The following is a 25,226-nucleotide window of genomic DNA, read 5'->3' as shown; positions in this document are numbered from 1 at the left end:
GTACAAGATGGCGTCTCTCAACTTCCGGATATGCGGGGTGGGCTTAACTGTTTCCGGTGGAAAGATCTGGATCTTGTGCTTTTTAGCTTGTCGTCATAGCATAACAGTTTTATTATTATTATTCATCAGCCAGTTAAAAATTCTGTGTATTGGGTGGGAACAATTTTACCATATATAAACATTGGGCAGGAGATGTAGTATTATGAGTACTGCCCTACTTTGTCCATCTCTGCTGTAACCTGCAGGGTTATCAGCGCAAGTCAAATTGTCGGACACATGATATGTGTTGATAAAAACTTCAATAAACATACAATCAGCACTCTGTAGTCGCGGCATTGATCACAACAACAACATATTCACAACAACAAAAACAACATAACCGATTCTTCAGGTCGGGGTTCTGCGTACTGATTCGAGCTTCACTGGACTTTGAATTAAGAGGTGAACAGTGTTCTGCACACAGTCTTCAGTTTCAGGCATAGAACTGCTACCAGCATCACCACAGACCAAGCAAACAGCCCATTCCAAACCAGCACTGCACCAGTGCATTAAACCCATGATAAAGTAGGTTAGCTAAGAAGAAGGAAGAGTGAGCAGCGTAAGCTCTCCCGCCGAGATTTTCATCCGGATCTGATTGCACGCTTCTATTATTGGAATTAAGCAACAACTCGTACGTTTCCGACAGTCAAAGACACACATGCACACACAGTAACCTGCATTTAAAAACGCACACGTGTGTTGTAATTAGTCCACGTCCCCTTGTGAGGACAGAGGGGGCGTCTGGCTCGACCGAAGTCCCTAATGGCTCGTCCGCGGCTCCCACCGTGAACGCGTGGTCGGAGTAAAGGTCACATTTATTTCTGGCCTGCTGATGTGGAGAATGGAGCTGCCGCGATAATAGACATTCTCCCGTGTTGCGCTCTTCATCACACTCCTCCTCCTCTCGGTTCTCCCCCCGCCTCCCCAACCAGGCATTTAGCTCGGGGCTGTAAGAGACCTACTTGTGTCTGTGGCTACATTGACACCCTACATTAGTGATGAGAAGAGGGTTGTGGTCTCTCCGTGCGTGTGTGTGAATGGTGGAATGCAAAGTGCAGGATTAACTCCTACTGCTCATGGTTGTTATTTTAGGAAATTAGTGGTAACCGTCTTGTTAGGAGCTGGGAAACCTTTCCTGTGCACCTCCAAGCATAATGAAGCAGATGAGTCACTGTAGCCCGGCTCTACTCTGTCTTTTCACACCCGAGAGGAGATAAACATCAGCCAGCTGCTGACTGCTGCTCGACTGTTTGATACAGTTCAACTGACTGATGCTTCTCAGGCTGGTATAGATATTGGGAATTTCCACTGAAGTTGCTGGTCTCTGCTTTTTTATAGAATTCATAGCAGACTAGAAGGGAACTCGGTCGAGCACACACCTCCGCTAAGGCCCACCCATAACATTACATTACATTACATGTAATATGGCAGACGCTTTTATCCAGATAGACTTACAATTAGTACAACCCTTATTTAGGGGTTTAGCATCTTGCCCAAGGACACTTTGGCATGTAGATGGGGAAGACTGAGCATTGAACCGCCAACCTTATGGTTCGATGACGACCACTCTACCCCTCAGCCACGGCCGCCCAACGTTCCCCGTCAAGCTGGACCAAATGTTGTACACTTATAGATATCAGTTCTCTAAATATTCCTTCCCTGACCCATACAACATCCTTCCACCAAGTCTTGTGGAAATCCATCAAGGAGGTTTTGCATTATCTTGCTCAAAATAAACTCAGATAAAAACATAACCTCCTTGCCGCAGGTAACTTTACACGCTGTCTGTCTATGTGTATTAAACTCAAAAACCAAAATGTTAAAAAGAGTTGATTCTTCTACTGGAAAACTGTCTTTAGGGATGGATCTCCAGTACAGCAATAATCCAGGAAGAGCGAAAGTGGGATTGGTTTCTGAACTTTCCAAACTAAAGGTCATGCTTATTTCTGTTTGTGTTTTATGTGTCTGAGTTAGTGCTGAAGTTTCACTCTCTATTCTCTGCAGTGGAGCTGCGTCAGGCCATTGTGGCCATGATGAACAGGAAGGACGAGCTGGAGGAGCAAAACACGTACGTTGGGATATGTCCTCGCTTATCTGCTGCTTGCAAGCCCTTAAAAACACACACACACACACACACACACACACACACACACACACACACACACACACACACACACACACACACACACACACACACACACACACTCAGCTTGGAAGAAGTTATCGGGTGATCTTTCAATATAAATTGTGTCAGCTTGTTTTCTCCTCATCCTCAGACGAGAGGCAGTTTTTGTGCTGACTTGAGGCAGAAAACAGTTCAGTGGTGTTTTTTTTTGTTTTTCGTAAATAAGCAGAATGTGATTCAAACCCATGCAACAGCTGCTCAAATGGATCACTGAGGAGAAGACAGAACGTGGTCCAATACAATTCTGTTGAAATGAACAGAAAACTCAGAGTTATGCTTTCATATCTTTGTGATTCATCATAATCACCGCCCAAGCCGTGTTTTGATTTATTTGATAAATTGTAGTTGTGGAATTAAATTAACAGTGACACAGGTGAGTGTTTCTTTTACAGATCTGAATGCAACTCCAGTCAGTGAAGGAAGCTGAATAATGTTGATCTAATCTATTGCTTATGCTCAAAACCAGACAGACAGATAGACATGGAAAGCTGTATCATTGTGCATGCAGTCGTGTTACACGCGTGTGACCTGCGTCATGTGTGCGACAGGTCTCTTCGCTGTCTGCTGGACGGGGAGATGGAGCACTCGGCCGGCCTGAGGCAGGAAACAGACATGCTGAACAGGAAGCTGGCAGAGCTGGAGGAGAGGCACACAGCCAAGGTCCAAGCCCTGGCCAGGTAAGCAGCAGCAGCAGCAGCAGCAGCAGCAGCAGCAGGGATGTATGTTAACACAGTCCTTTCTGTTTGCAGTGTGGGAGATTAGCTTGTATTGACTGCTGCACCAGCTAGGACTTTTTAACCACCCCTGCTGTCAGTCAGTTCAGGCCTGTAACAAAGCAGAGTTTCACATCGACACTAATTTAGCCAGTGTTTGACAATTTCTACTATTTTCTGAAATTATATATACAAAATGGTTAAATGTGAGAGTTGTCAGCAGGTAATTAAATCAGACATAATCAGTTTTTCTTACTTCTAGTTTGCTGCATAGGTTTTTCTTGTGTATGTCATAGATCTCCAAAGTAGTAGTAGTTTCATGATGACATCACAATGGCCCACATTTGCGTAATGCACACAGAGCAGCTAGTTTGGTACCGTTTGGTCACAGCTCAAAGACATGTTTGCTCCAAACGGTGTTCTACAGGCTTCGAGGTGCCAGTGTGTCTGAGCTGTGGCCCTATCCACAGTGATGTGTATAAAAACCCTGCTGTATAAAAGAGGCGGAGCACACGATGGATTTTAAAATGCAGCTGCTGCTAGAAATGTTTGGCGTATTTTACAATTAAGTTGTGTTATGCATAAGCTAATAGTTAATTATCCTATTTCATGGGCAAAGGCCGAGATTTTAACCTCGGGTGTATTTTGAAATATTAAACGTGTATTTGAACCCATGGCATCTACCTCCTGAGATCGTCCTTCACAGCTGCTGTAGAATCAACCCACAGAGCCAGGAGCTACACCCAAGTGTTTTAATATTGGACAAACAAAACAAAGCTTCTACAATCCATAGGTCTCTTTGTGAAGTGTGTGTTAAGTGTTTCTGTACAGCATGTCCTTAACTTTCTCTTGTCACTAAGCTCAACTGAGAATTTTGCAAAATTGACAGAAAGGCTACAAGCAGTTAATTTAAATGTCTCCATGGAACTTGTGTCTCCTTTGAGAAACAAAATCCATCAGAAGTCTCCGGTGACGAGAAGACGACACCTAATGTCCAGTAAACACACCTTCCAGGTTTCGTCTGCACGTCGTGTCCACGATACTGAGCTGAGAAGTGTCATGGTGGTGCTAGTGGGAGGAAATATTCCAAAGCAAGAACATTTGACAGTGTAATGGTTGGGTCCTTGGTACTGACCATTAACCTGTCAATCCTCCACAGAAATATGCTGCTGTTGGGGAGTCCGCATTTCACATAATGCAGATTTTATTAATTTCCTACCATTTGAAATCAACCTCAGACCTTTTTGACCTGGAAACAAACTGGTGTTGCTACCAACATTAGAGAATAAAAAAAAAAAGTATTCAGTACACCTGTATTGGACAACATAGGGTGTAACTACACCTCACCTCTCATTAAAATAAGGGCTTTAGAATAAAGTGCTGGGAGGTGGAATTGTGTCACGCCTATCTAACCCCCCCCACATCTCTCTCTCTACACACATACAAACAAGACCAATACCAATGAGCTTGCTAAAGTTAAAGTCATCTATGTTGTCTAGGGGCCGCCCACCTTCAATAAGAATATGCAATAAGCCATGTTCAACACATAAATGTAGATTTTGTTACATTTGGTAATAGTTGTGATATATAACCAGCATTAATGTATTTCTGCAAAGATCAGTCATCATTAACTGAAAAGCCCAAATAACACATTTAGGTGTGTAGTATATCTTCCGAATGTCTGTGCTCAAAGAAGATGGAACAGTCGGTGAACTTTTGTTTCCCTCCTTGTTATTTGTTGTGCGCATCAATAAATTTAAACGGAGAACTTTTAAGTCGGCGCAGCATCAGTAAACATTGTGTAGAAGCCGTAATAACCCAGAGGACCTTCACGTCCGTGATTAAAGCTGCTTTGGTTGCTGCTGACTGTGCTGGGCTGTGCCTCCAGCGGCCGCATCACTTTTTTAACACATAATCACGGCAATTACCGCTGCACCCCACACAGGAAGAAGGATGTGTATTTGTACAGGTATCGATGTTGAGGAGTCGAACCAGAGACCTTCCCTGCGTTACCTTTCCATCCCATAGATGAGATAAGATACAGATAAGATACATTTATTGATCCCGAACACATGCACAGTCACACTACATGCAGATGAGGGAAATTTGTCCTCTGCTTTTGACCCATCTGGTGAACATAGCAGGACACACAGAGCAGTGGGCAGCCATGCATGGCGCCCCGGGGAGCAGATGTTGGGGGAGTAAGGTGCCTTGCTCAGGGGCACTTAGACAGTGGGGGTAGGGAGAGTGCTCTTTGGACTTTGGAACAGATCCAGGTGTTATCCATCTAGGTGTGTTTTTTATTTTCACTGCGAGGAGTCGAACCAGAGACCTTCCAGTCCGATGTCCGTAGCTTTCTGCCCATAGTCCAATTTTTCTGCCACTAGTCCATAACCTCTCCCTATAGAAACACTTTTGTCCAACTAAGCGATCACCTGCGGTTTCCCTGAAAGTCACTTGCGACACCTCAGCTCCTACAATTGATTGCCTGTATGCCAGAAGCCTTCAGTTGAGCCGTGAGCCCTTTAAATAGCGGATTAGTCATCCTCCAGCAGTCCCGGCGAGTCTGCGCTCCGATCGTAGCCTCCTACAGTCGAGTCAAGCCACCAGCCGGGATTGATTGACACACTCGAAGTTAAGTGTGTAGGGACGGCTGCAGCGGATGGGCTTGTAGTCCGGAGAGGACAGGGCAGGAGCTGATGGTTTTCCTGTTCGCCACTTATCGGGCGTGTGCCAGGAACAAGTGATGGCCTCACATTCACCTCCGTCCTCCCCGACGTACAGTGCGCTCCTTCCGCACACGTACACACAAAGCCGATTCTATGGACCGCCGCTAAATCTCAAGTGCTGCTTTTCCCTCTCAGCCAAATCTGTCCTCGATCAATAGCTGCTATAAATACCAGCGAAGGAGCAGCTAGCCACTGAATGAGGGCTGGAAGCTGTCAGAATCATTCAGTGAAAGCGGGCTACTGGCAACGGTTGCTATGTATCCCACAATTCCTTTTGTGATTCGCTCTCGCACTAAAATGGGCGAGCCGGGGCGCCAGGAAGCCTGACATCCAATCTGACACCTAGGAGTAACGTCTGAACACTTCCTCGTTGACCGGCGACTAACTCGAGTGCTTCCCTGCTGTCGAGTTAATTGAGATGTGGCTTGACACAGATTGTATGACGTGCTCTCCCCTTGACACAGAGGTTCAGGCCAACTGCTTATCTTCAGCATCAGATGGTTTTATCTAGGCTTCTCCGAATAATACAGATTTTTATAGTAGAGCGGTGCCCCAACCCAAATTAAATGGCATATATGTGCGTACTGTGTGCGTATGTTTAGACATGTGTGTGTGCGTCTTGAGCCCATCTGTATACGGGGGTGGCTGAGGATGAGCGAGTGGCCATAGATAGATTTCGGCTGACGTCGATTCCGGCAGAGGGGAGTGGGCAAAAAAAACAGCCTCTGCTCTTTCACTGAGTTTCCCACCCACACAAAACTCAGATGTACAGCAGGACCCTCACTCACTCATTCGTCCAAGTATATCCGGAAAATGTGAAACCCTTACTCACACGCTGACGCACAGCATCCTCATGTATTCTGGTACTGAGTGTATTTACAGTAGGTGGGTACATTTAGCTTAAAGCAATGCAGGGCACTGTTAGAGTCCTGCAATCAGAAAAGCACTCGGAAGGGGAGCCTAACTTCCGCCGAGGCCCAACAGTCCCCTTAAATTTAAGTTCCTTGAATTATTCTCTGGGAAATTGGTGGAAAAAAATCAAACAATGCCCAATCTCACAATGTTTAAAGGGGGGGGGAATCCTTTAATTTGGACCCATAGCAAAATTCAACCCAATATGTGTGGCACCCTTTTTTCATCCTGAGTGATTTTGCTTTTTGTTTTGTCCTGAGTCAGTTTGTTGTGTGGTCGAAACGCCATCAACACGCCCACTCGAATTTTCCTTTATCTGTTTGCAAACTTAATTCCCCACTTCACAGCCACTTCACCCGGAGCTGTCAACGAGCTTCAGTCTGAATATTGTCGTTTACACAAAGACTTGTTTGTCCATATGATTACACCACACAACAGAGCGTCTCTCGGGATCCGCTGGACTCCTGCTTAATGGAGGTGTTGTACTTTCTTAAAGCGCAGCTCCTAAAGCATGGACTAGTGGCAGACACTTGGGCTATGGGCAGAAAAGGTCTCTGGTTCGTCTCTGGTTCGACTCCACGGAGAAACAACAAAAAGACGAACCTGGATTGATCTGTCCAAAAATCCAAGAGGATTCTCCCTACCCTGTCTAGTGCCCCTGAGCAAGGCACCTTACTCCCCCAACATCTGCTCCCCGGGCGCCGTACATGGTCGCTCACTGCTCTGTGTGTCCTGCACTAGATGGGTTAAAAGCAGAGGTTAAATTTCCCTACCTGCCTGAGTGTGCCTGTGCATGTCTGTGCATGTGCTTGGGACAAATAAATGCATCTTAATGTGGGCACAGGAGGCAGCGTGAGGAGAAGAGCTGAAGCTGCAGCGTGGGAAATCTGTCCAGGCGAAATCATTTTTACAGTTTGAGTACAAGCAGAGCAAATCTGAGCACAAGCAGTGGCTATTTGAGTGCCTGCTCTCCTCCTGTCTTAGTATTTGCTATTACACTGACTTAAAGTAAGTGACGATAGCACAAGCACAAAGTTATGAAAGAAGGAGATTGTTTTCTAGAAAATATGGACGGACACATGACATCATTTTACTTATAAAAACCATAGCTTTGCTGAGGTTTGATACAGAACAATATTCATTCACACATTTTTGAGATTGTTGAGGCAATAGCATCACTTTGTTTTCAAGAAAGATGTGTCAGAGATATATCTGGCATGATGTTTTATTTTCGTGTCTCATCACACTGCCCTTTTTATTAAGTCGCTGGTTACCGCTAATGACAACAGACAGAGTCATTCGAAAACTGTGGCTTCGGTTATAGATGTCCAAAAACCAAAGTGGCCTTGCGCTGAACGTCTAACCCTCAAACTCACTCCCTCAAGGATACACACACACACATCACACACACACACACACACCCACACACACACACACACACACACACACACAGACACACACACACACAATCAACACACACACACTGAACGCTCTCTTTCTCTACAACCACTTCTTGTCCCCCTTTTTCTGACGTCAGTTGGCAGAGCAGAAAGCAGGCCTCTCGCAGCAGGAAGACGGGAAGGCAGCCAGTCAAGTGGGCTCGGGCCAGGAAGCGATACCTCGTCACAGGGGAGGGGGCGATTGGACAGGCACACACACACACAGACCCACACTCACATGCACACAAAAGAAATGGGAGCAGATGCCTTTTTCTTTGCTGGCAGAGCGGCCGTCTCTCCTCCAGGCAGTGTGGTGCTGCTGATCTAAGAAGTGGCAGAGAGAGCGGCTGTGAAGTTTGCCTAGTTTACTTCTATGGGAAGTCATTTATGTCACTCTACCCAGGGGGGGCCTTTTCCCTTTTCCCCTCAATTTGGAAGTTTTAACAACCCGGCCCTGCACCCTAGCCTAGCCTTGTTTTGTTGTGAGTTTATACAGCTTTGTCTGTGGGCCTTTGGAAGTGTGACACAAGTGCGTGTATGCCTGAAGTGTTGTTTTTTTTCTGAGAGGGTGAGCAGTAAATTGCACTCAGGAGCTTTATCCAGCTCCTGAGCTGTCTGTCTCTGCGGGCGTCTTTGTACCTCTCATTTACCACTTCCAAACCAAACCGGAGTGCACCTGAAGAACAACCCCTTTAGTTGTGTTTATTGCACATTAAGATGACTAGCAAACACGAGGGTAATACAGGAAGCGGTCAAAGATACAAGAGAGAAAAATCACCCCAGGGCTTAAACTCAACATAAGTAATTATACTCTGTGTAGTTAAAGTAGAAGCTCTCCTCCTGAGATACTGTTTTTGCTTATTTTTCAGAGAAGATAAGATCTTCCCAACTCCCTCTCGCTCTAATAATCTCTCGCAGTATTGGCTGAGCACACACGCAAACTTCACAATTGTCTCTGACTTTTCCTCTCTCACACAAAATATTTACAATTTCTTTACATCTGAAACGCACAGTTTCTTTCGCCATTTTCCACTTTGAGTTTCTTTAACTCTTACTCGCACACACACAGACAGGAACACACAAGCACACAAACTCTTCTATCAATCTTCTGTTTGTCTTTCTTCTTGTTGTCTCTCACATGGCAGACGATCAGACAGTTTTATAAACCAACATAGTTAACAGGCGTTTTTTCTCTAAGGCGGCGTCCATCCATTCAAACCAAGAACTAGGCCCTGGGAGGTGATGGTGCTAACCACTGCACTACCATGCAGGCCTTCTTCCTCCTTCTTCCCTATTCTTCTTTCTTCTTGTGCCACCTTCCTTCTTCTTCCCTCTTCTTCCCTCTTCTTTCAACTTCTTCCTTCTTCTTCCCTCTTCTTTCCTCTTCTTTCAACTTCTTCCTTCTTCTTCCTCCTTCCTCGTCCTCTCCTCCTCAATTATTCTTCTTTCTTTTTTCCTCTTCTTTGTTCATCTTACCTCTTCTCTTTTTCTTCCTTCCTCTCCCTTCCTCTTTCTTCCTCCTTCCTCCTTCTTTCCTCTTGTTTTTCTACTTAATTCGTCCTCCCCATTCTTCCTCCTCCTCCTTTGATATTTCTTCTTCTTCTTCTGCTTCCTCTATCTTCCTGTTTCTTACTTATTTTTTCTTCTTCTTTCTTTTCCTTCCTTCTCCTTTCTCATTTTTGCATCTCTCCTCTAATTTAGGTGGAAAAGAGGTATTATAGTAGTATATACTGTTTGTGTATGTGAATGTAGTTTGTACTGTAAAGTGCTTTGACTGGTTGATAGAAAAGAAAAGCAATAAATGAATGCAGTCCATTTACCTTTCTTCACCTCATTTAAAACATTACTGCCCCTAAAGGTTCACAAGAGTCTAAACTGGGTTCCAACATTCACAGGAAAAACGAAGCATCAAACATCTTAATGGACTGTTATCGATTTAAAATCATCAACAGAGAGACGGACCCACTTTCTTGATACAGCTTTGGGTTTGAGGAAAAGTGAGTCTGAATATGGCTCTACCACTGAACTGAATTTGTAATGATGGAACTCGATTGCTCGAGCCATTCAAGAAAATGATTGTAATCCAGAATTGTTGGAATGCTACGTGAGTGGGTATTTAAGCATGCAAATATTTGTCACAACCCCGTTAAGTCAGGGCTTTTAGACTGTGGGGCTTTCTTCACTCTACTGACATTTTATCAACTCAAACCATGAATTGATCAATTCAATTACAAATCACTGGCTGCTCCGAAACCCATTAGCTGCAGCCCTCTATGAACGCGTCAAACCGAGAGGCTGGAATGACATGCATCAATCGTAACAGCCAATTCCTTTGGGCTTTAAATGGATTGATGATCCTTAATAAACAGAAGCATGGAGCAGTAGAAGGGGAAGGACATTTATTGTCATGGAGATTTGACATTTGACTCGACATACGTTAAGGTGGCTGAACCCTCTGTATGACCCGAGGCAAGCCGCTTCGAATCAGAAGTTGTATTTCACACCTACATCTTGTTTTGTTTTATCAGTCCGCCACGAAATTGGATTTGAAACCGTTTGCACTGCGCAGCTCAGGCTGCTGTGAGAGGAACGCTTACTCATAACCTGCAGGACACTTTGCTTATTTACATTGTCACGCTGACAGCTCCTATATCAGCTGACAGCCTCAAATTTCCCCTGAGAGGACTTATGTTGTATTTGCTTTACACATTGTATTACAGGGTCATCATTTTTGTTTTCTCGTGTCTCGAGATTGGCATCCTGAACACATGCAAACCTCTTTGAACCTCCAGGCCATTAAGGTACCTTTTATTTTGAAGCCCATTTATGTTAGTAATCCAGATTTGTGTGTCTTTATCCACACAAAACCAAAAACTAAGCCAAAATAGGCTTTAAAGCATTATAGAGATGAAGGTAATGGCTTTTTATGAGTTAACCCCCTTTTGCATTACACATCATCATTTGAGCTGTGTTGTTGAGTGCTTCTTTAATTATATCTGTAAAAAATGTTATCTTTTTAAAGATGAAAAAAGATGCTCTCAGACTTAAACTCTGGAAAATTGCTCGGATCTTGTTGTCGGCGTCTTCTACATGTCCGACACCAATTTATTCATCCAGAGATTTTTGTTTTGTTCCAGTTTTCCTCACATTTGGAGACTGAATAGAAGTGAGGTTATTTAAGTATTAATAAGCAGAAGCTCCACATTTTTCAAAAGGAACATGTTAACCTGCAGCTTCAAGTATCAAGGCCAGTGCACTCACATTTTCTCTGTGAGTGCTGTAACAAAACATTCTCTCCCAGTAAAATGAGATTGTTTTGGGTATCTGTGCATCTTCCCAAGCTCCTCCACAAACACACACACACACACACACACACACTTGGAGCAAGAGGCACATATTAGCTATAATTTGATCAGGCTGGGACGGCGTCGAGGCTGCGGGTGGCTCCGATAACAACGGCGGGGACGGCTCCTCGGAGAGCTTGTCGCTTCTGTGGATGGGGAATGAGGGCCTGATAAGCGGGGCACCAAAAAAAAAAGACAATATCCACCCATTGCGAATGAAGGGCTTGGCGGTGCGGCGGCGGAGCAAGACAAAGGCTGTTAAATTTAACCGCCGAGGGCATAAAGCCACACTCCAACTCTGATTGATTTCCTCCCCAAAGTCGATGATGTTTAAACGGCTCCGGCTTGTAAAGAGACGGCCTCTTTCTCTCACTGTGCTTCTTTATCTGTGTGTCTTTTGTCTCTGCTTCTTCACACACACACTCCCACACACACACACACTATGGTTATAGCATGGACTGCATCTTTGACCCCACAACCTTCTACCCAGACTCTTGTCCTGATACATCTGGATTTACATTAACACATGTATTTAAAATGCATATCTCTGAGATACCGACAACTGAAATCCATTTTCGGTCTCGCTTGCCAAAAAGATGTCAGAGTTCATGTTGTAGCCTCTTTTAAAGTTATGTAGAACATTCTTGGATTGCGTGAATACATCAAATTCCTCTCAGATTCTTATGTAAGCGTTGTGCTGCAGATGCAGTTTATGGATGTGTTGTTGACACTGCACCTTATTACAGCTTCCCACCATCCCATGTATTTATATTGTTAACTTGATTCTTGGGATTCTGTAAATTAACAAATCCAATCGACTTGATTGAGACTTTTTAATGTCTTTATCTACCTACCTTTGCTTTTGTCAAAACCTTTGATCCTACTGAAAGATTTTATAAATGATATCGAGTACAGGAGGAGTTGGCTGGGCTGATATTTTCACTGCACATGGATATTAATTTATAAGCCAACATTCATCTTCTGGGCTGCATGAGGGAGAACATGCACGGAGCATCACTGTGAGACGATGGCTTGATGTTTTTCTTTCATACGTGTGTGTGTCGACCCTCACTCCTCGGCCGTATCCCTTTTTGGTCCTCATTTTGAACCTGACTCAACCAACCTACTTGCTTGATGTGTAGGTCCACAGAGAGTGAGTGAGAATTAAAAGACGTGTGATTCAGCACCTCTGCGAACCACTTCGATCCGTGGTTTATTTCCTTCTCTGCGTAGGTTTGAGGAGACGTGAATCTTCAGAGAAGCAGGATTCCAGTTTAATATACTACCCAGGCTGCCTGCTACCTGTTTGCTAACTGTTTGACTTCACATGCAAAGAGCAAATTATATCTTTTTGCTGCTCATATATATATATATATATATCATAACTTGCCTGCGCCATAATCTATTTGGAAAACATCAGTTTGTCACCCAAGCGCAATGAATCCTGGGATAGGTTGCGCCCAGAAGGAACCACCCGTTGGAGCCTTCGTTTCTCAGGGGTTGAAGGACAAAGTTGCCGGACACATTCGAAAGAGTCTTTGAAATGGAACACCCCAAGTTCTCTCCTGATGTGGCCGCTGCTGTTTGGTGTTTGCATCAGCTAAAGACACAAAAAGTCAAACTTTTCGAACCCCTCATTTATCGCCTTCTCAGCTGCCGTAGTTGCAGCGTTTGCATCTCACGACAGGGTATTGAACGCCCCACCGTTTACGTTCCGAGGGATAAAAGTTCAAGATTACAAGCTTAATTATGATTTTCATTGCTCTGGTGTCATGAAACAGAGTAAACAAACCTCCTGCTAATGGCTTGTCAGAGTCATTGGACAGAAACGTCATATTTCCCCTGCTTGTGTCTTTATTGTGACCTCCACAGTCAGCAGGTGATTACTTTGTGTAAATAAACAGATCTGATCTGCTCTGTGTCGTGGTCGTTGACATTATACAAAGCTAAATTGCTTGCTTACAGTGTACTGTAGTTATAGCCTCTTCATTTTTATTCGTCCCTGGTTATAAGCTGTGTGTGTGTGTGTGCATCTGTTTGTCTATTTGTGCAGGGAGAATGAGGTCCTGAAGGTCCAGTTGAAGAAGTACGTGGGGGCGGTACAGATGCTGAAGAGAGAGGGGAACCAGGGCAACGACGGTAAACCACACGCACACACACACCCACAAACCATTATGACCTAAGATTAGATTGCATATCTGTGTCCCAGTCCGTCTATTTGGCTCACAAACAGAAATGCTTATAGAGGCACACACAGAAAAAAAAAAGAAGGTCATCAGTTTGCCCCGGATCCCAGATCAGGTCATTTCTCCCGGGGCTCCGATGACTAACCTCCTTCTTTTAATGCCGTGAGGCGCCGACAAACTGAGTGAGCCTCTCCCCCCCCCCCCCCCCCCCTCCGTCTCTCTCACTCTGGCTTATCCTCTTCTTTTAGTTTTCGGCCAGGCTCGATAACTTTGACTTTGGCTTTTCCTGTTTGCCGGGGGACCCGAGCGGTGCTCTGTTTACAGACCGGCGAGATAAGCCCTCCCCCCCCGCTGTATCAGAGGCAAATAAAACGAACATGGCAGATTATGGAGGCCCACATAATGGCTAATTGCATTTCGGGGCGATAGAAGGGGAGGGCTGTTATCTGTGACGGCCCCAAGGCTTGATGTGTTTGTGAGAGGCTTTTCTGTTATGTTTTTTGCGAGACGCCGAGGTAAAGAGACACGTGGAACTTTGTAATATCAGGTTAACAGTGCTTCAGGGTTTTTAAACCGACCATCAGATCAACCTGCTCTATTTTGCAGCTAAGTTACAAGCCTTTTTTTTATCAAGCCCACTCTTTGTTTTTAAAGAGAAGCACGGTTTTGGTCGATTGCGATCTCTAATTTTATGTTAAATTCCTATGTATAACAAAATGCCGTCATTTCTCTCTGTTATACAAACATGGCAGCAACAATACCACAAGGTTCCCTGATGCAGGATGCAAGTGGCAGACAAATGTAACTGGTGGAGTCTGGCCTCGTCTGCGTTGGGATTTATTTGACAGAAAGGTCGGATCATGAGTGTGTTTGGAGGTGAACTCTGTTTATTCTGACGAACCAGTGATCCCATATTTTGGTTGAAGCCTCCCCACACCATGTGTCACGATGCCCTCATCCCAGAGTGGTAAGGACAAATAAATGATAAAGGAATAGTTATCATTCCTTCATTAAACGCCTGAAAAGGAGCCACTTTTATTGTACATCCATCCATTATCTGCCTCTGATGAATAACAGCTCCATTTGGAGGAGATTCCTGGTCGTTTATGGGGAAAAAGTATTTGTGTGAGTTAAAAGTTGAGGGATTGTATTCTCTATTCATTAACAAATCAAGTGCCACTCATAGCCATATCGCCCAACTCTGCTGGGATGAGTGTTTACAACATATCATTTTGTCCGGCTCTTGTTTAAAACCTGAAAGATGCTGTGACGGCTCCTGTTTGTTGCTTTGCTCCCTCATCTCTACCCTTACCTCAGAGGGGGCTGTGTTAGTTTTGATTTTATGGATATTGCCAAATCCGCAAAGATCTAAGCTGCACGATGCTAAAATCTCCCTTTATAATGGAAATTCACTCACGTCCACTTCCTCAGATCGTCCGTGCTTTGCTTGAAGACACAAGACCTGGATCACCCAGTGCCCGGGAAACCTTTCATGATATCTTCTATGTAAAAGGTGCAGCGATTCAGAAGATCTCAACAGCCTCCTCGTGTTGCCGAGAGCCTTGACAACCCCCCCCCCCCCCCCCACTTGTTATCCAAGCAGCCGACGTGTGTGACTCCGGTCCGCGGCGGTGTCATGTTTAAAACATTCTCCTCTCTGATCCCTGGCAATTACCGTGTTCAGCCTGTCGAACTCGGCCACCTGGCCCGCTGACACCGGAGTGCACTGCGGGGAGGATCACTGAGGATGGGAGATGATTGCAGTGAGACAAGCCGATTCCCTCGCTCATGGAGACACCTACCATGTATTATCAGGAAATGGCCATCCCCCAGCTCACCTCCGTGGTCTTGACGAACGTGCTCTAGTGTGTCATTTCTTGAATTTGTGGCTTGATCTTTTTTTTTTTCCCTCCTCACCACCACCACCGCTCATGAGCTCGCTCGCCGATGTTGACATTTCATTTTTCCGTCATTTGTACACGTTCCCTCTCCTTCCTCACCCCTCCTTCCTCCCTCTTGTCATTCCCTCTCCTCCCGTCCCCGTTCGCCTCGTCCCGTCAGGCGTAGTAATTCCCTCTCCACGGCGGCGTCTAAATGATTTCATCCTCCCTCGCCTCTGTCTTCTGCTAATGATGTGCCTCGTTCCATCACACTTTGATGTCGAATCCCAACAGTGGGCTGGTTGGAGATGTGTGAGTGTAGAGGAGCAGAGGAGGAGGAATGATGAGGGAGCAGTTTAGCAAAAAAAAAAAATTCACGGGGAAGAAAGAGACTAGTATGAGTTGATGCACAAGTTTCCCCGGTTTCATGTGCTGTCAGCGTGCTTCCCCGTGATCAGTGCGCTGCCTTCTCTGAAACCTCTCAAGTCTAATGACAGCGCTGCAGACCGGATCTCTCCGCCAGCCCCGCTGACGTGCCCCGAGAGAAGCTTCTCTTTTCCCTGTGTTTCAGCGATAATTACCGTTTCCCGCGAGATGCCTTCCATCTGCGTTTGTTTCGGGGATTTCCCCCTTTCTACTTAGACTTGCAAATGAGAGAATGGCATGTTTGCTCTGCGATTTCCATAGGAACGTGTATCATCGTTCATGTTCCACGCTTGAATCCAATTTGAATATCTGCATAAGTTGGCCATAGTAGAAGACAGGAAGTACATATACTTTACATGTCACATTAGCATAGCTCCAACGGGTGTAACGTCAAAGTGAGATGAATGTTCAAGTGCTAGCTGTTTGTACGTATGTGCGCCGGTTTGTACGTGGGTTCGTCATTAAGAGAAACCATTAGTTGATCCCGTAGAGGGGTTGTCGTGTGACACAAGCAGTCATGTGTACTGTAAGACACCGCCACCTGAAGAGAAACCTCGGGAGAGAGAGACACATGGGAAACACAGCTCCCATGAGTCTGGATGTTCCTTGAAGATCAGTCCATACGTAAGAAGACTGCACATGCGGCCTGGAAAGATCATACACTTCTTTTTTTTTTGTAATTACTGTAACTATGAAAGTTTCCCAGATTGTGCAAAAACTACTGAACGGATTTCCACACAACTTGTTACAGAGGGTGTGGTATTGTTCAGGGAGGAATCCTTAAAATTTCCGACTTCCGATTTCGTTCAGGGGTCAAATCCAGGAATCTTCTTTGCTTTCTTTAACTTTAAATCTGCCCTTGTGGCCTTGAAGGATCATACACTTCTTTTTTTTTGTAATTACTGTAACTATGAAAGTTTCCCAGATAATCAGATTGTGCAAAAACTACTGAACGGATTTCCACAAAACTTGTTACAGAGGGTGTGGTATTGTTCAGGGAGGAATCCTTAAAATTTCCGATTTCCGATCTCGTTCAGGGGTCAAATCCAGGAATCTTCTTTGCTTTCTTTAACTTTAAATCTGCACATGTGGCCTTGAAGGATCATACACTTCTTTTTTTTTTATTATTAACTATGAAAGTTTCCCTTTTCTCCGGCTTTTTTTGTTCGTACCGATGCTAGCAAGCGGTCTGCAGGAAATCAAGTCTCCATAGTGCACTCTGACATCGATGTGCAGGTTTTGTTAGCACCCTTCTCCATCGCTTTAGCCCGGCTCTCTGCATCGTTCTCTGTTTGGGACGTCACACACAAAGGCATTAACAGAAAACACAACTGCAAAAAGCCACAACAGGAAAACGGAAGCCACATAATGGAAACACAGCAACAAGGTGTTGACAATGAAACAAGGTAGGAGTCAGTAAAAAACACAAAAAACCTGTTAAACCATCCGCCCAATAATATTTGATGCCCGTCTATTCGAGGTGTTACGCTTCTTGTTTGGGGTTCTCCAGGCACCTGTGACAGGGGGCGAACACGAGCTGTCACCTGCCCTTTGTTAGCTCCGCCGAGGAGGCTATGTTTTCATGACTGTCTTCTTTGTTTGTCTGCCAGATTTAGCAAAAACTACTGAATGGATTTCCACAAAACATGGTACAGACGGTGTGGTATTGTTCAGGGAAGAATCCTTCAAATTTCCGATTTCCGTTTCTGTTCAGGGGGCAAATGCAGGATTCTTCTTTGCGTTCTTTAACCTTGCGAGATAGGGTCTTTATTAACATTTATACTGTTTTCAGAGAGACTAATTCATGGATCTTTGAGTTTGTGAAATGATGGGCAGTATGGATAGAGATTAAGTGGACTGTTGGGCCTTGGTGGAGGTAAGTGTTTGTATTTTATGTAAAATCCCTCACACCTTTAGCATCTTGACGTACGCCCACTCTCCAGAAAAAGCGTATTCGCTCCATATTCGCCCCTCGGACTGACATATTGTGATTTCTTTATTCCCCACTGCTATTATTTTTTATAGCTGTATCAAATGTGTGCTCCGAGCGTTATTGAACAACATGCTGGATGTAGCAGGTCACTGGGAAATAAGAACGTGTCGGGAATCTATTCAAACGAGTGAGGAGAGTGTGAGAGACAGACAGGTTCAAGGACACAGGGACTTGTGACCAAGTGCTGTTGTCTGCAGTCCACTGCTGCAATGATAGAAGGTCAGGGTTTGTAATAAGGGCGTGGACTGGATGAAAAAACATTTGTTGCATCCTCTGAGGAGGCTCTTTGTCTCTCAGGCGATGATGTGGCTAGGCCTCTCATCCTCCCAGGAGGTGGTTTTAATGGCTGGCCGGTTGAGCGGCTGGTGTGTGACTGACTGCTTCACCCCGGGGGGTTGATTCCCCAGGGGGACGGTCACCGAACCTGAGGAAGCAGGGTTTCACCTCATCTCTCTCAGATGGCTGATTGCTGCATGCGGTCGGCTGAAATTGGCCTGCAGTGCTATATATAAAAAAATAAAGATTGGCCTGCCAGTGCATGGATGGGGATCAGAGTTATTAACCTGTTAAGTGCTGGCTGGGCACGTCGAGGACACTCGGAACAGATCGATTACAGGTCAGAGGGCATTTGCCCGGATGGAATTCCCTCGCTTTCATTTTCTTGTCAGGAGCTTTGTGATATTTCCATTTCCTCTCACTTTTATCTACGCACTTTTTTCCGGTGTATTAATAACTCAGTTTTTGTTGAAATGGAAAAAATGGAAAAAAAGAGTGACATGAAAATGGAAAAGGAATTTTTAAATTATTATCTTTGTTTGTTTCAACCACAGAGTGTTTATAAAGATGGGCCGACATGACAGCTCCCCAAACTGATGTTTTTTTCAAGTGTCATTTTTTTCCGATGAATTTGGTTTTAATCAGTTATTTGATGCAATGACGAGGTGAAATGTCATGATTGATAGCTCATGATTGGTCCAGTGCATGTTTTGACGGGACCTCGCTCTTTTCACTGATGGTTTACTCTAAATGCGCAAGATGGCTACGTTGAGACGCGTCGTCCATCTGTATATAAAGTCTATGGTTTCACCTATTCCATTTCCTGCCAACTCCTATTGTTTTTACTTTGACTTTATGAGCTCCCCGTCGGGCTGCCCATGACATGCATTTCTTTTCATGTAGTCTCTGTATTTCTGTTCCCTCAATCTTTCGCCCCAGTTTTCATTCTTTATACTTGTACGTGTAAATACACTTGGTCTAAATCCCTCACCTGCGTCCCCCCCCCCCCCCCCCCACAGGATCAATTGCAGCCCAGCGCTTTGATTCATTCTGCTTTCTGCCTGTCACCGCATACGTGTTTAATTCCTCCATAAATAAACTCACCGCAGACAGCAGCTTATTCATCTCCAATAAGGAAATGGATTACATGGCCGTTTAAAACCCAATAAGCTTCCCCTGGTCTGATTTGGTCTCTGCTGCTTCCTCCGACACCCAGTGGCCCGTAATGAGTGAATGAGAAGCATTTGTCACTGCTGCCTGCCCTAATAGGAGAGTGTAACTTATTCATTACATGCATAGATCTGCGTTTATTGTCCCTCTGCGTGCTCCGCTTTCCCCTTGTATGGCCTCAGGGAGGTCAGGCATCCAAGTGTGAGGTGTCAGCTGTGTGTTGGTGTGTGTGTGTGTGCGCGGTCCAGGTATTACTCAGGTTGTGGGGACACAGTCCCACAATGGGGACTTGTCTTCCTAATGGGGACAAAAATCGAGTCGCCATAATGTAAATTATTACATTTTAGGGCCAAGACATGTTTTAAGGTTAGGGTTAAGTTAAGTAAAGGGTTAGGTTAGTAGTATCTATATGGTTATGGTTAGATTAATACTCCAGGAAATCTATGCAAGTCAATGCAATGTCCTCTGAAGTAAAGGAGACACAACTGTATGTGTGTATGTGTGTAGACCTGCAAGCCTGCATATGCAAGTTTGTACGTTACTGAAATTTGAGGTGTGTTTAGTTATATATTGTTTTCTGGTGCTTACCTGTTATGTTTGTTTGGTGTGTGTATGTGTGTGTTTGTGTGTGTGTGTGTGTGTGTTTTTTGTTATTATGAAGGTGGGTTTGTCATTAATTGGTAACAAATGAGTAGCCGAGTGTCTTTGGGGGTTAATATGAGAAAAGCAGGTCATGCTGTTCATCATTAAACAAATGTGTGTAGGTTTGTGCTTTGTCAGGGCAAATGTTCCAAACTGTGCATGTTCATACAGTGTAGTTGTGGTAATTTTCTCATGTCCCCTAGAGTGAGAATATGAAACTCCATGTGTGTGAGACCTAAATTAAACTGTGCATTAGCGACCGTAGGTGGGTAAGAAAGTGTTGTAACTAGTGTGTAAGTGGTTTATGTTGAAAAGTTATTTACATCCCAGTAGGCCGACTGTAAAAGAGCAAGTGATGAGTCACTCTCTATGTGAGTTTAGCTTAATTGTGCCCACACACTAATTTCGCTGTGGCCCCTGATGATAGCAGCAGAAGCTGGGCAACCACTCACCTTGTTTAGCCTCTCAGGTCTTAATCCAACAGATTGGTCGTGTTTACCAGCTCAAAGGTGTGGGCGACTTTCATTTATTCAGCGCAGGGTGGTCTGTTTGTGCGGATACGTGACAATTAATCCCACAGCCACTGTTTTCTTTTCCTGGCACAAAAAGGGTGATATTGCGTATTGTTTGCCACAGGTGGGTCCAGGTGGCCAACCTCTTAGTGTAGTGTGCGTGTGTGGATTTATGCACCCGGGGGGCGTCATATCTCACAGGCGCCTCCGTGCGGGCGCCGCAGGGGTGTGTAACAGATTTCATCACCTGGACCGATCAGTGTTAATGAACATTTTAATCATCTCGCTGAATGCCAGATCCTGCTGAGCCTCTTCACATACACCTATCCCAGAGATAAATATGGAAAATCTCCGCCGAGGATGGAAAGCACTCCAGCGGGGTGTAGTCTCCCATCTGATGCATATTTTTGGCTCTCGGGCAACCAAACCTCGGCATTTGCTTGAGTTATTGCCGTTTTGTTTCAATATTTAATAACCCAAGTTTGGTTGTCTCCATTGTTAGCTGTTAAAGAAAGGTCACGCATTAGAAGTATAAATAAATAAGTGTGTGATGTATCACAGTGAAATCTAACCCAGTGTTTTTACTCTCTGCCTCTAAATCAGTGTTTATTTAATCATGACACCTCTTCCCAAGGTTTGGTTTTATTCTGCCTCGCCAGTGGCCTGGAGGAATAAGGTTTTTGGAGACATTATGTTTTAGGGTTATCTTTTCGTATACATACATACGTGCATATATATACGAGCACCAATCTGGCACTTAGACAAAAGGACTAAAAGGTCAAAGTCAGGGATGCTTGAAGTCAGTTAGAGTTAAAAGCCCCCCCTATCCGCCATAGAACCATAGTGCTGTTCAGTTCTCTCCTGCTCAGGGTTAAGGGATTGATGGGGACAGAAATAGACATAGTGGTGACGTGACATCTAACACCGTCCATCAGTGACAGGGAAAATATCCTACATTGAAAGCGAAGTCATGAAAAAGGATGGATTTCTTTTACCACGATTAATTGACTGACCAGGAAATGTCATTCATTTGTTTAGTGAACTTTTTTGTCTTGCAGTTACAGCCCCCCGTCAATAGGGTGTGCTGCAGCAGCCTTAGCACCCCTATTTTCAGAATCCCTCTGTCTGACCTCACAAATCCTTTTTTTAACCTTGTGAACATGTATTCTTAAGAAAGCCACGAGACAATTATATTAGATTTAATGATTGGATTTGGTTGGCCAAAGGTCTTGGTCACCCTAGCATCATAATACTTGGCCCATTAAACAAGACATCTCAAGTCTACCCTTCGGGAATTTCTTAAATTTTTGCCCAGTTTTCCTTTGGACTCAAATATCAGCTGATTAGATGTCAGTGAGCATAAGTCAATTCCTCGAGTCTGGATAAAAAACTGTATGTAGACTGACACTGAGCCTCAAGAACTAGAGAGGGATTTTCCAGCTGTTAGGCGATTGAGGCATTTTCAGCAAGATCTGAGAAGAACATCTCAATTTAAGGAGGGTGGTTCTAATATCTATTGTTGATGCAACACGTGTGAAGCTTTGTAGCGGAGTGGGGCGTCTCTGAGCCTGGTTTAAGTAAAGAGAGAGCAGCTATATGTGTCTGGAAAGAGGGGCACACGGAGGGAGAAGGAAGCCTTCAGGTTATGCATCTAGAGATTCTTCACCTCTTCTTGCCTCAGGTTGTTTTTCAAATCAATCATCAATACTGTACTCGCACACACTACTCGTGCCTCCAGGCTGTTACTGTACCTGGGTGCCAGTTGCCACCCTGCAACCTCACAAGTTTACACGTGAGTGTGAGACTGGATGTGTTTGCTCACCAACTCTGAAACTAGCTTCCTCAAAACACATCTCCTCTGACGCCCCATCTGTCTTCCGACCCCAGTATGGGAGCGATTAAATGTGGATGCCTGCTTGCCTCCCAGCCACTGTAGCAACTGGTGCTGTATAAGCCCGGCTAGCCAGTCATTTCCTGCATGACTGCCTGCGCTGATGGTAACACAGCACAGACTTACTTCAGCATGCTGCCCAGAGAAGTGAGCGCCCAGCAGTGCGGGTCACGGGGAGCAGATGTCAGGGACCAAGACACGTTTGCTGTTTTTTCTTCCAGCTTTTGTTTCACTTTATCATATGATTTTGCTGCAATGATATATTCCCCCCCCCAATCTTTATGCAAGAGCGTGGATTTATGCAAGTTTGAGAGCGGGACTTATTGATTTCATCCTCAGAATTTGTAACGCTTTCACTCAAAACCCTTGCGCTCGCACTCAAAAAGTCCCTGCTTCTGTTTCGATTTGCTCTGCTTGTGCTCAAACTTTGCACTTGCACTTAGATATTTTGTTGCTTGGACAGATTTCCTGTGTTTCAGCTCTTCTCCTTTCGCTCACACTGCTGATGTCTGTACGTGAAATGTCTGCTTTTGGAATATTTTTCTTCTGCGCTTGGATTTCAAGTCTCTCAAACCCCCAACCAATAGAAAGCCAGGTGTAGCGTTGACAAAGGACAATGTCCCACCATCCCTTTGGGTGCGTTAGCTTTACCTCGGTAAGAGTCCTGTACAGGCAGTTACTTTAACCAGTTTTATGCACTCCCGCCCGCCATGGCTTTATTTACACACCGAGCAGACACACCCAGAGTGAGGGCAGGGCAGTTTTATTTTTCACCACTACACTGAGAGTAGACGTTGGAGCGTCGGCAATCGGAGAGCAGTTTGAGTGCAAGCTGAGCTAATGTTATCACAGAAAGGGCCTATTTGAGCGTGAGGGCAGGATTTTGAGTGAAAGCCTCGCAAAATATGAACTTGAAATAACAAAATCCTTCTCTCAAACTGAAAAACCCATCTCTTGATTAAATATAGAGAAATATTTAAATAAATGATGATGCAATTGAAGTCGTTATATGACATAACAGTGTGAGAGTAGGTGAGACTCTTGGTGTGGGGTTGTGTGTGTGTACTTCGCAGAAGGAGAGTCTGAGGCAGAGTGTCTCTGCACTTGCTTAAAGGAGGCAGTGTTTAATTACTCAAGCAGCTGGATGTCCCATACCTGCGGCAGTCCCACTGATTTCCACAGCATCTCTCACAGTTGTTGCAATGCACTCTGGGTGAGGTGGTGGTGGAGGCTCACAAGCATACTTAGGTAGAGATGACGTCGTTGGCTCGGGGTTGACATGGCAGGTCATTAATCAGAGCTGATCGGTGCTTCTGACAGCCGACCTACGCTGAGTCCCACACATAGAGGCGATAATGAAATTGTTGGAGCATCTGTCTCTGTCTGTCCCCTCATGGCAGTAAACATAACGGCCGGACATGAATATTTCAGCATGTTGACCGGTTCTTGTCCTTTTTCCACCTTGGCTCCGTCCTTGTTTGAGCGAACTTGTTGATTAATCCTGACTGTCGTTTAATTGCCTTCACTGCAGGAGTTCAGAATTGATTAAGAGAGGCATTTTCAGTACAATACAAATGCTGTAGTTTTTGTGAAGCACTTTGGATCAACAGTGTTTTTTTTAAAGTGCTGTATAAATAAAGTCGAAGAGAGGGTCGTCCTCTAATCAGGAAGTAGCTGGGGGATCCCTGGCTTCTCCTGTCTACATTTCTAAGGATCCTTAGGCAAGATACTGAAAATGGTGGCTGCTGGTTGTGCCGACAGCTTATGAATGGTGTGATGGCATGAAACAGTGGATGAATGTGTATGTGTGAACGGGTGAATGCAACTTGAACCATAAAGGTTTAAGCGGTCGATAAGACAAGAAAAGTGCCACATAAACACTGACCATCTTGTGCATGTTGCGTATGATGCCCACATTATAATAAATAATGATGCTCACAATCAGAATAGCAGTATTTTTTGTTGGTTCAGTATGAAATTATTTATATGTTTAATTTGAAATGGCTGCATCAGATAACTGTTGATTCTGTGTTGAATTTAAAACAAACCACATATGAACAGCAGCATGTGTTATCAAATGTAATTTTCACAAGTGGGGTGTTAATAAATGTGTTAGAAAGATGACGGTTATTTTGATGTTTGTTTCCCCCGACAGCCGACATCAGTGCGATCGCTGGTATGGCAAATGTTTCTCTCCGTTTCATTTCCTCAATCTGTGACGCCAGGTGGAAAATATCGAAACCACTTCCACGTCCTCAGATACCACGTGTGAAGGTTTTCTGTTCTACACTGAGACTTGCTGCTCGGATTAATTACCACAAAGCCGATGTAGAACGTGATCAGTCATTCACTGTCAGTTTGACAGAAACCCGTAACACATCTCATCTCATGATCGACTTAATTAGGCTGCTCACCGAGTGACAAGAAATCATTTTTGCCGTGTGATATAATGCATGAACTCCTTCATACGTGCATTTCCTCACTGTATGGTATATCAATCTTATTTGATTACTATATTCATCTTATTAGATCATTCATTATTCAGGTCATACATTTAATTAACTTATATCCAATATATAGCAGAGCAAATGGAAATCATCACAGGGCCATAATAAACGTTTAGTATGTTTAAAAAATAAATAAAATAAATGTAGAATTATGTTAATAAACTTTGCTTATATTAGCACCTTTCATACATGAAAAAGTTCTTTAGAAAAATGAAATTACGTAAAAAACATAAAATAAACATAAAAACAGTCAATAATTTATGAAAAATAAGATAAAATAACAGTAAAGAATAGAACCACTGAATAATAGTTAAATTAAGTTAATATTGAATATAAATGAAGTTAGAAACAATAGTGATAAAACCATAAAACCAGTACCGTC

General features: G+C 44.2%; 1 protein-coding gene across 1 annotated transcript in view; it reads left to right on the top strand.

Moving 5' to 3' along the window:
- The window catches only part of snx29 (sorting nexin 29), a 133,097-nt gene that overhangs the window by 15,732 nt on the left and 92,139 nt on the right, over positions 1-25,226 (top strand). Inside the window, exons 12-14 of the mRNA XM_053413880.1 lie at positions 2,044-2,107; positions 2,773-2,901; positions 13,415-13,500. Coding sequence (XP_053269855.1) covers positions 2,044-2,107; positions 2,773-2,901; positions 13,415-13,500 — 279 coding nt within the window. The remainder of the gene's footprint in view (positions 1-2,043; positions 2,108-2,772; positions 2,902-13,414; positions 13,501-25,226) is intronic.

The sequence above is a fragment of the Pleuronectes platessa genome, chromosome 21 (genome assembly GCF_947347685.1).
Source record: "Pleuronectes platessa chromosome 21, fPlePla1.1, whole genome shotgun sequence".
Taxonomy (NCBI): domain Eukaryota; kingdom Metazoa; phylum Chordata; class Actinopteri; order Pleuronectiformes; family Pleuronectidae; genus Pleuronectes; species Pleuronectes platessa.
The sequence above is the reverse complement of the archived record's forward strand: the minus strand, read 5'-3'. Positions and strand labels throughout refer to the sequence as shown.